Here is an 11,060-nt window from a genome sequence, read left to right on the forward strand (position 1 = left end):
AAGATTGCTACACCATAGTGAGGAATAAAATTAAAAGTTCGGATTATAAGCTTGAATTTTTCCAAATGACACCACTCGATGCAGTCAATGGATACCTGGGTAATTACCACAAACTTAAACTTAAAATTTTCCACAAATCTCCCGAAATAATCAACTGTTTTATAAAATGTATGCCGAAAAGTAACGCTTCGAGAGACATAATACAAGACACTGGATGTTTCTCTAAAGAAATTTTTATTTACCAAATTCTTATCCCGCAAATGTTAAACCACGGAATTGAAACAATCGACGAATGTCTCCCGACTTGTTACTTCCAAAGAAGTGACGACCTTATGGTTTTCGACGACTTATCCTCAAATTATCGCTCCCTCAAAGCCCAAGTCCCCTTCGATTTTCCTTTACTTGAATTAACAATAAAAAAACTTGCGAAATTTCACGCGAGCATGTTCGTCTTTGAGGAGAAAATGTCGTTGTGTCTTGGTGAAAAATACAGTGATTATCTACAAGAAGTCTTCTTTTCGAGAGAAGAAGCACAGACTGGTGCTGTTATGATGCAGACGGGACTTCGATCGGTTACCGACGTTATGGATTTATTCCCAGAAGAGAAAACTGAAACGAATTTGAAGAATTTCGAAAAGTGTTGGCCGAAACTACAAGAGTTGTTTTACACAGTTACAAAACCTTCGAGTTGTTACAGAAATGTGCTAAATCATGGTGATTTATGGACCAACAATATCATGGTACGATTTGATGGTACAAAACCCATAGATTGCCAATATGTCGATTATCAATGTATCAGGTATTGTCCACCGGCCCATGATTACCTCTCAGTGCTTCATTTGACCACCGACAGGGCCAATAGAATGAAACACGAGGGAAAAATCAGGTCGATTTATTACACCGAACTTGGCAAAATTTTAAATTCCTACAATTACGATGTTAACAAAATTCTTCCTTTTGAGGAATTTTGCAAAAGTATTGATTACATTAAGCCACAAATGGTGTTACAAGTCACGATGTACTTTTGCTTTTGTATGTGCACCTCAGAAGAAATTGCTTCATTTTTAAACAATGAAGAAACTTCAAGACGGGTGTTTTTTGAAGATCGCAAGGAGTATTTGGCCGAAATGTACAAAAAATCCGAGTCTTTCAGAAGCAGACTTCGCGAGTCGGTTTTAGATTTGTACGATTTGTGTTCCTCCATGGCATTGAACTGAATTAAATAACCTTGATTGAAGTGTGTGATTATTATATGCTCCTCCTGACCTTGTTACCAATCGAAAAAAATTAAATAAAACGTGTACTTAATACCTTTGAATAAAAATAAATATAAGTTTCTGTTTTGTCATTGTTTACGCCGAGTTAATTATACTTATCTGTCGTTACGTAAAACAAGTCTCAGTTCTCTCTCTCAACTCGCGCTACAATGACCGACTTGGAATTTTCGCTCAAAGACTGTGACGAAGTGCTCCAAAAACGGCTAAACTGCGCCGCCACCGCCACCGACTTCGAGGCCATCCCCCGACATCGGGGCAATTTCATCGTCAAAATCACCACCACCAACGATGAAACGCTGTGTTTTTACATCAAATCCGGGTCGAAGCCCAAAATCGACAGAATTCTCGCCGACTTTCGCGCGAAAATCCCGGATTTCGAGCCGAGTTTCACACCGAAGTACTACTGTAGCAAATCCGGTTTGCAGATTTTTGAAGATTTGACTTGTCAACGCTTCCAATGTGAGTTGGATCGCTTCACTGGCGATCATTTCCGACGCGTTTTGAGTGTTTTGGCCGAGTTTCACGCCGCGGGATTCGTCTACGAGGAAATCACCGCGAGGAAACTGGGACAAAACTACCAGTTGGAAAGTTTTAATTTCGATGTGAGGGAAATTGAGGACGTGTTAGAAAATAAGGAAGTTAGTTCGCAATTGGTGAAAAATCTGGAGGAGAGTTTGACAAAATTTAGACGGGTTTTGTGTCACAGTGATTTGATTTGGAGTAACATTTTGTTTCACTATGATAATGGGGTCCCGGATAATTGCAAATTGATTAATTTTAAGACGAGATTGTACGTCCCACCCATTTATGATGTGTTGCAATTGATTTTTTTCAATTCTGATGAAAAATTCCGAAAGGAACATTACGAATCTTTATTGGTTTTTTATCACAATCAATTGAAAGAAGCCCTTGGGAAATATCAATTAGATATTGATAAGATTTTACCAATTGAGGATTTGCAACAATCAAGTCATGCGTTGCTTCTTTTGATCAAATTAGAACTTGTGCTTCGGAACAAAGAACAGAAGAAAGGTTTAGCAGAAGTGAAGGAGATTTTGTCTTGTCCTCAAATTTCAAGAGAAGATTGTTTCACCATCATTAGAAATAAAACACAATCGAATGATTATGATCTGTTATCATTTAAACTAACCAATTTGAAACTAAAAATTCAAATTCGCAAGGATTTAACCGAAAAGACACTCAATTTTTGTATTAAAAACTCTCAAAGTGCACAATTCCGAAGAGAATTTTTTTTGTACAATACTCTCATCCCAATTTTGCAAGAACTAGAAATTCAAGGGATCAACAATTGTGTCCCCATTTCATACTTTCAAAGACCCAACGATTTAATAGTTTTTGAAGATTTATCACTTCTCAATTATCAATCTTTGTCGAAGGGTTCTCTTTCTTTGAAATTATTATCAGTGATTGTGAAAAAACTAGCCAAACTTCATGCCACAAGTCTGATTTTTGAGGAAAAAATGTCACAAGATTTAAAACGAACGTATCGAGTTTGTGACGACTATTCCCAACATTTTGAAGACATCAACTTTGAAGCTATGAGTGGTTCATTTGAAAATTTGAAAAAGTGTTTTCCAAAACTCGCTGAAATGTATGCTTCGAATCAGTTCAGAAAAGTCATATCGCATGGTAATCTCAATTGTGATAATATTTTAGTCCGGGATGAGATCGATTGTCGATTTGTGAATTGTGAATGTTTGAAATATTGTCCCCCGGCTTACGATTTTCTATCAGTGGTTTATCTAGGCGAGAAGAAATTTGAAGAGAAATTACAGAAGATTTATTACGAAGAATTGGAGCAAACCACGGCTTCGTTTGGTTTTAATTTGGAGAATATCTTGTCATGGGACGAATTTGTTGATAGTGTTGAAAGTGTCAAACCCTGTGTTTTGATGAAGCTAATTGTGGCGGAAGAATCAAGGGAAATGTTATTGGAGTTGGAAGAAAAATGTCAATTTTTGTTATCAAGGAACTAAATAATAAATCATTTTCGATTTAATCGTGTTTCTGTGATTATGGAAAAACACGATATGAAAGGATGTTTTTCCCTTGCGTGCTTTTTATAGCAAAAATCAATTAATGTTGACTTGCTATTTTAAAGTCTATAAACGATGTTTATTGCGTGTATCAAATTTTAAAGCGACGTAAAACTTTCAATTACTTACTTGAGTTTTGGTCCTGGTATCTCGAATGGCTTTGATCATATGCAGCCCCATTTCGACGCTACAGTGGGCATGGTCCGATCTTGGCGTTGGCAAACCTGACACGCAGTAGTAACAATCCCCCAGAAGCTTGATCCTCAAGCAATGATTCTCCTGTTTGCACGAATTATTAAAAAATTGAGGTTTTTTACAAACTTACAGCTGCGAGTTTATCAAAACGGGCGAAAAGTTCGTTCAGAATTCGGACCAGTTCTTGGGCACTGCATTGGCTAGCTAGAGCTATTTTGCGTTGGTAGCAAATAAACTATATTATACAGGATGTTCCGGCTCAACCCCACATTAGAAGTATTAGCAGTTCTAATTTATCTAAAATTTTGTTTATAGCCATAATCGGTTAACTCTTGCTTAATGAAAATATTTTCCTGTTACACAGGAAGTGGTTATCAACTTCGTTATTTTATATAGAAAGTTATGTTTTTTATTTGGTTTTTGGATTACTCAAGTGATTTTGAGGGAGTTTTCATCAGACTTCCCTAACCGTTTTTGAAATACATATTTAGACTTTTTGGATTTTTTTTAAATTTGCATCTTCCTCTCCAAAAATCGATAACTCTACCATTTTTAATTATTTTGAAATAGTATTTGGGCGTATGAAAAAGAAAAGCTAGATCTTTTCTTTCGTGTATTTATAAATGAAAAAATAGTTAACAAACCGCCAAAATTTAAGGTTACGTTGGGAAACTTCAAATACCCGTAACTGAATTTGGCCCCATTTTTTTCTTCACTAAATAAAAGAAAATTTAATTCTGCATTGATCTGTGTCAACATTTCCCATACCTAAATTTAATGATTTCCAAGTTATTTTGACTTTTTTACAATGGAAGAAATTCATTACTATTCATGGTAGTTTTCGCATAGTTTGCCATGGAAATGAAAATGAAATTGGGCCAAGTTTTTTTCACAATTGTGTATTCTTTTCGTAAATACAAATTTCTATTTAATCTAAATTTGAATAACTTTAATATTCAATTTTTTTTATTTCTATGACAACCTATGCTAAAGTAGCTATGGCTAATGAATTTCTCACAATACCAAAAGAAGTTACTATAACTTGAAAACTATCAAACATAGGTATAGGGAATGTTAATACAGATCGAAGCTTAACTTAATTCTCCTCCATTTAGTGAAGAAAAAATTGGGGTGTTTCATTTAGAAAAATTGAGTTAAGGGTATTTAAAGTTTCCAAATATAACCTCCATTTTGGCGGTTTGTTAATTGTTTTTCCAATTATAAATACACCAAAGAAAAGATCTAACCTTTCTTTCTCGGTTTAAACATAATAAAAAATAGTAGAGTTATTGATTTTTGAATAGGAAGATTCCAATCCAATTTTTTTTTAAAAAGTTCAAATATTTCAAAAACGGTTAAACTTAGGTATAGGAAAGGCTAATGAAAACTCTTTCAAAATCACTTGATTATAAAATTAAGTATCACGGAGCAAAAAGAATTTTTATCTAAAGAACAAATCAACAGATTGAAACAATTTTTTTAAACAATAGATATAAATAGGTACATTACGGACGTCATAATATATGTATTCTAAAAATTTGTTATTAACAAATAATTTAACAATATATTGTATAAACAAAAAAATAAACCATTACACAGGTTTTTAAAATTCTCAAAACATGTATGTAAAAACTCTCATATTTTTACTATGAGTTTCAAGACCTACGTTTTAGAAATGGCTTAAAAAAAATTTTTTTTGGGAGCGTTTCTTAGTGCATGATAGCCTAAGATCGCCTGAAAGTAGCGTTTCCTTGGAAATTAAATAGAAAAATTACCAATTACCGTCACTAATAAACTGTCCTAAAGAAAACACATAATTTCCAATAACTTATTAACATTTATTTTTCAAATAATTTAATAATAAAAACAAATTTTTCGGTTGAATAAATATTTCACATATTACGTTTAGCTATACAGGGTGTGTCAAAATTCCCGGACCAACGTGACATGGCATGTAAGATAAGATACTAGGAACATGAAAAAAATGTTAAAAAAATTCAATCTGTCAAAAAAAAATTACATTAATTTTTTGAAATTTGACATTTTTAATGTCTATTTAATGATATTGATGATGTATATGTTTTTTTTTATAATTATTTAATAAAGGTACAATAATTTTGCCAATAAAAGCCACAAATAACATTAGACAGAGTTACAATTTAGGATACAGCTTCCTTCTTCTAATAGCTTGTAGCAAAAAAACCATGGAAAATTATTTTTCCAACATAAAATAGACAAATACAGTCAAAGTGCAAAATTTAAACTCTCATAACTTCGAAATTTTTAAAGATATTTTTTTTTTACATTTTTTCCATTCGGTCCAAGACTTTTGACACACCCTGTATATCTATCTAAGAAATACTGCGATTTTTTAAATGATCGTTTTAGTCGAGCGAAGCACATAAAAGGTACGCAAAATCTATAAACTTTTATTCTAATATCAGAAAATAGAATTAAAAAAATATAGAGAGTACTCTTCCTCAACCGAGGAATTTGTATTTATTATTGATATTTTTTGAAAAATAAATGTTAATAAGTTATTGGAAATTATGTGTTTTCTATACAACAGTTTATTAGTGACGATAATTGGTAGTTTTTCTATTTAATTTCCAAGGAAACGCTACTTTCAGGCGATCTTAGGGGATCTCAAATTTTTTTTTTCAGCCATTTTTAAAACGTTCGTCTTGAAACTTTTGTGAAGACATAGTAAAAATATGAAAGTTTTTACATAATTTTTTTGAGAATTTTAAAAACCTGCGTAATTGTTAATTTTTTTGTTTAAACAATATATTTTTAAATTATTTGTTAATAACAAATTTTTAGAATACATGTATTATCACGTCCGTAGTGTAGCTACTTATAGCTATTATTCAGTGAGTTTTAAAAGTGATCGTTTTGGCATGGAATTACCCAATAAAAAACATAACTTTCTATTGAAAATGACGAAGTTATTTTAAGCCCATTTCCGGTGTAACCGGAAAATATTTTCATTGAGTTGAACCTAACCGATTATGCCTATACCCAAAATTTTAGTTAAATATCATTGTCAGAACTCCCAATACTTCTAAAGTGTGGTTTAGCCTGTAGAAAGCCCTACCTGTAAACCCCTTAATGTCGGCGAATAAAACACTGACATTTTCGTACCGATGAATGTAAATTTTGTGAAATTGGTGGGGTTGGAAGACACCTCCGCGCTCCTCGCGTTCTATGTCTCTGATCATTTCTTTGGCAACAAAATCGGGAAGAACTGAAAGGAGGAGTTTCTCTTGTTTGTCGTTCTCGCTTTGGGTGCGATAGCGGGTTTCCATCGAGCGGTGTGTTTCGAGAAAAGCCTTTCGTTGGCTCCGATCCGTCAAATATTTTGTATACATCCCAGCGAAATTCACTGCAACGTAGAGTAAAAAATTTGCGATGACTCGACGAATTTTACACTCATTGTCATCGTTTGGCTGAAAATCAAAACTCAGAGACGTGATAAGAACCCCAAATGACTTACTTTGTATTGTTTGCTAAAAAGTTCGATGGAAATCACTATGATGTGCCCAACGGCTGATAAACACCCAGCAATCATGCACCATCGCAATGGTAAAGGAAGCATGGCGTATGGGACGAAGACTGTGAAAAGTACGTACCAAACTAGGTCTTCTTTGATACTAAACCCAAAACCGTTTCCGACAAAACCTACAAGTTTTTTTGTAAAATTTTGAAATTTTTTTTTCGAGTCAGACTTTGTGTGGTGAGAAGCAACCACGTACAAACCGCCGCCCAATGAAGGTAATTGTTGGCGAAACACCTCCACCACCCCAAAATACAAATCGCGATGTTTATGGACATACAACACACCGACCACACAATATTACTCGGGTACTCATTTTGCCACGAATTGTTGGTAGAAATGAAGGCCCAAATTATGATCAAAGCGGCCTAAAAAACGGTTTTTGACACAATAATAGTCCGGTCAAAATAGACATTTCAAATAACGAAAATTCCGACAGGGCCAAATTTTGGTGGGGACCTTTAGGAATAAAGTGTCAAAAGTCCCCATCGATCCCATGGGTGACAAAAAATTTATTCGGGGTCAAAGGTCGAAATTTGCGGCTTTTTAGATTTTTTTCGAAAACGGCAAGTTTTATCAAAACAGTAGCCCTGACAAAAATTATAGATCTTAAAATTATCTACAGGGTGAATATAAAGTATGGAACCAAGCGGTTTTATTTTTAATCATTTGCCTCCAGAAAATAATAATTAATATAAATTAAAGTAATATAAAAAATGTGATCGAAATTTTGTTTTGTTTTTGAGTTATCCGAAATTTTTTTGTCAAAATTGCAATTTATGTAAAAAAAAATTTTTGAAAAAATTTAGTATAAAGCAAATAGCTGTAATCCTTAGAGTATAGCTTTTATGAGAAAAATGATTTTATAGTGGGTTGCCATTTAAAAAAATATTTTTTTTTGTAGAACTCAAAAACAAAAGGAAATTTCGAAAAATTTTATTCTTGTTAAATCATCACATATTTATAGTACTTTATCACTCATCAATTAGTTTTTTCAAAAAATAAATAGTTTAAGCAAAAAACGTTTGGTTCCATACTTTTTATTCACCTGGTACATAAATGGTCCTTATACTTTTTTTTGTAAGAATCACCATTCCTGAAATATAGCGATTCAAAAAAGTCAGGAGTCACGTTCTACATGATATACAAAGTGAGCCAGAACTCGCGTCTCAAAGAAAAATATATGGTACCAGGAACATAGAAAAAATGTTAAAAAAATTCTGTTTATAAAAATTTCGATGTTATGAAAGTTTAAATTTTGCAATTTGACTCTATTTATTTCTGTTGGAAAATTAATTTTCCAAGTTTTTTGCTACAGGCTATTAGAAGAGGAAATAAGGAAACTGTATCTTAAATTGTATCTCTGTTTAATGTTATTTGTGGCTTTTATTAACCAAATTTTTTGTACCTTTACTAAATAATTATAAAAAAACATATTCAAGATCATCAATATCATTAAATAGACATAAAATAATGTCAAACGTCAAAAAATAAATGTCAAAATTTTTTAACAGATAGAATTTTTTAAACATTTTTTTCATGTTCCTGGTACCATATCTTACTTGAAATTTTTCTCTGGGGCGCGAGTTCTGGCGCATCCTGTATGTATGTCGTAGGCCAATTACAAATTCAGTCGTTTTATAAAACCCTAGTTATTTTATAAACGACTGGGCAAATTGTAAATGAATTAATAAATGCAGGGTTTTTACAATTTGACGGAAAATTTTATTATTAAAGCCTAATCAGTTTTCGTATTAGTGTAAAATGTATTTTAATATTTACCATTTAAAAAATGGCTGGATGATACATTCAGTCGCTTTGTAAAAAACTGAAAAATATTAGGTATTTTATAAAATACCAGTTCCTATTGTAATTAAGAAGCCTGTTAAAAAAAACGAGGTTAAATGTTATAGTATTTAACGTTACGAGAATAGTAAAAGGGTTTTTACTGGCGATGGGATGAGGGTGATGTCACTATTATCAACATTAAAAATTCTAGAAATTCTAACGTTTGAAAAAAAGAATTTTGATATTTGAAAAAATCGTATGACCTTTAAACGTTTAACTGGCTAACGAATAAAATCTGTCACTTTGGTTAGCCAGTTTTAAGACATTTTCAAGATGAATATAGTGACTTGATAAATTGACGTTTACAAATAAGAAACAAATAAAACGTTTTTAATGAATATAAAAAAACATATAAGGAAATAACTAATTGAATATAATTATAATTCATTTCTTTGTATAGCACTGCAACAACATTTTTTAAACCCTTGTCTCCCAAAATTTAGAAAACGTGGCTAAAACTTCTCTCAGTAAAAATCTTTCTATATATAAATTTAACGTTCGAACCATCAATTTCAATAATACTGACTTGCCAACAGGCGTATTATACAGGGTGCGCCAGAACTCGCGCCCCAGAGAAAAATTCCATGTAAGGTAAGATATCAGGAACATTGAAAAAATTTTAAAAAAATTCTATCTATAGAAATTTCAAAGTTATGAAAGTTTAAATTTTGCACTTTGACTTTATTTATTTCTGTTGGAAAAATAATTTGTTTAATTTTTTTGCTACAGGCTATTAGCTCAATGTTATTTGTGGCATTTATTATCAAAATTTTTGTACTTTTACTAAATAATTATAAATAAACATATACAAGATCATCAATATCATTAAATAGACATCAAAAATGTCAAATGTCAAAAAAATAAAGGTCAAAATTTTTTGACAGAATTTTTTTAACATTTTTTCCGTGTTCCTGGTATCTTACCTTACTTGAAAATTTTATCTGGGGTGCGAGTTCTGGCGCAGCCTGTATACATGGCAGACATGCAAAACGTGACTCTTTCAACTTTTAGGATCGCGATATCTCAGTAATGGTGATTATTAGAAAAAAAAGTAGATAATTTTAAGATCTCTAATTTTGGGCTACTTTTTTGATAAAACTTTTTTAGCACACATGGGATCGATGGGGACTTTTGACACTTTATTTCTAATGGTGTACCCAAAGTCTCTACCAAAATTTAGCTCTGTCGGAATTTTCGTTATTACGGACTACAAATTTGGGGAAAAAACTCATACCTTGAGCAACAAATCCACGATGTTCACTATAATCAGAGCTTTCTGTCTTTGACGATGAGAATACCTCAGATAGGCAAGTTCCAAATGCTTGCATTGAAAACTATTAGTGAGACTCGGCCAGTAAATCCCTTTGTACATCATCCCCCGTTTGAAGACACTGGCAAAATCCTCCCTCGCCGCATCTGTGCACTCATCATCTCTCGCGAAGAAGTCTTGATGACTACAACTGTTGAAAAAATCACAGTGGTCGTCAATTTTGCCGTTTCGAAGAGTACTGGTGGCGCTTGGTGGTTCCATATCGGTGCTTTCCTGTAACCAATACTCAAGGGAGAATTTCCAAATTGTTACACTACCTGTTTGATGACATTTCTGGAATCGTCGTGGCTCATCATAGTAAAGACGATAGTCGCAAAATTGCGCTTTTTTCGTTCGCTTGACACTCTTCGGACGGCATTTTTCCAGAGAGCTTTCGTCCGGTACTGCTTTTGCCTGTAAATCGATAAACAAAGCTAAAGGACTCTGAAAATAACGTCACTTTTATTATCGCACATATGGTCCATCTGCTTAAAAAATGCTCACGGCTTATTTACATTGTTAATGATCGAGGTTTTTATCATTTAATGCAAGCGAATCGATACGGAGGATTCCCCAAAACCGGGACTTATTTCACAATTATCTAATGTAACATGGATCAGGGGCGGATCCAGGGGAGGGGCCCAGAAGGCCAGGGCCCCCCCCAAACTTGCCACCAAAAGCTTTAATACCGAGAGATCAAAATAATTTGTAATCATTTTTGGATCCGAAAACGTACAGTTCGGAATTAAAATTTCGGGCAGTACTGTCATTTTCATAATGTAAACTCTAAAACAACCTTTATATTAATAACCTCATTT

The 11,060-nt window shown here is 33.0% G+C and overlaps 3 protein-coding genes across 3 annotated transcripts in view; 2 read left to right on the forward strand and 1 right to left on the reverse strand.

Moving 5' to 3' along the window:
- LOC123013597 (adenylyl cyclase 78C-like) overlaps nt 1-11,060 on the reverse strand; it is a 42,510-nt gene that overhangs the window by 22,913 nt on the left and 8,537 nt on the right. Inside the window, exons 3-9 of the mRNA XM_044412226.1 lie at nt 10,521-10,656; nt 10,168-10,476; nt 7,258-7,453; nt 7,026-7,210; nt 6,627-6,978; nt 3,660-3,739; nt 3,464-3,613 (exon numbers count right to left, since the gene is read on the reverse strand). Of these exons, the coding sequence (XP_044268161.1) occupies nt 3,464-3,613; nt 3,660-3,739; nt 6,627-6,978; nt 7,026-7,210; nt 7,258-7,453; nt 10,168-10,476; nt 10,521-10,656 (1,408 nt within the window). The remainder of the gene's footprint in view (nt 1-3,463; nt 3,614-3,659; nt 3,740-6,626; nt 6,979-7,025; nt 7,211-7,257; nt 7,454-10,167; nt 10,477-10,520; nt 10,657-11,060) is intronic.
- On the forward strand, nt 7-1,237 carry LOC123013603. The gene has a single exon (XM_044412232.1). The coding sequence runs from the start codon at nt 66-68 to the stop codon at nt 1,215-1,217; it is 1,152 nt and encodes a 383-aa protein (XP_044268167.1). The 5' UTR covers nt 7-65; the 3' UTR covers nt 1,218-1,237.
- Nucleotides 1,386-3,297, forward strand: LOC123013599. The gene has a single exon (XM_044412227.1). It carries the CDS (start codon nt 1,427-1,429, stop codon nt 3,272-3,274), a length of 1,848 nt encoding a protein of 615 aa, XP_044268162.1. The 5' UTR covers nt 1,386-1,426; the 3' UTR covers nt 3,275-3,297.

Source organism: Tribolium madens, unplaced genomic scaffold, assembly GCF_015345945.1.
Source record: "Tribolium madens isolate multiple individuals breed KSU strain unplaced genomic scaffold, Tmad_KSU_1.1 Scaffold_96;HRSCAF=242;Tcas5.2_LG5, whole genome shotgun sequence".
In the NCBI taxonomy this organism is placed as follows: Eukaryota; Metazoa; Arthropoda; class Insecta; order Coleoptera; family Tenebrionidae; genus Tribolium; species Tribolium madens.

Excerpts from the sequence above, each read along its gene's own strand:
- LOC123013603 (XM_044412232.1), top strand. The coding sequence starts at position 66 with ATGACACCACTCGATGCAGTCAATGGATACCTGGGTAATTACCACAAA.
- LOC123013599 (XM_044412227.1), top strand. The coding sequence starts at position 1,427 with ATGACCGACTTGGAATTTTCGCTCAAAGACTGTGACGAAGTGCTCCAA.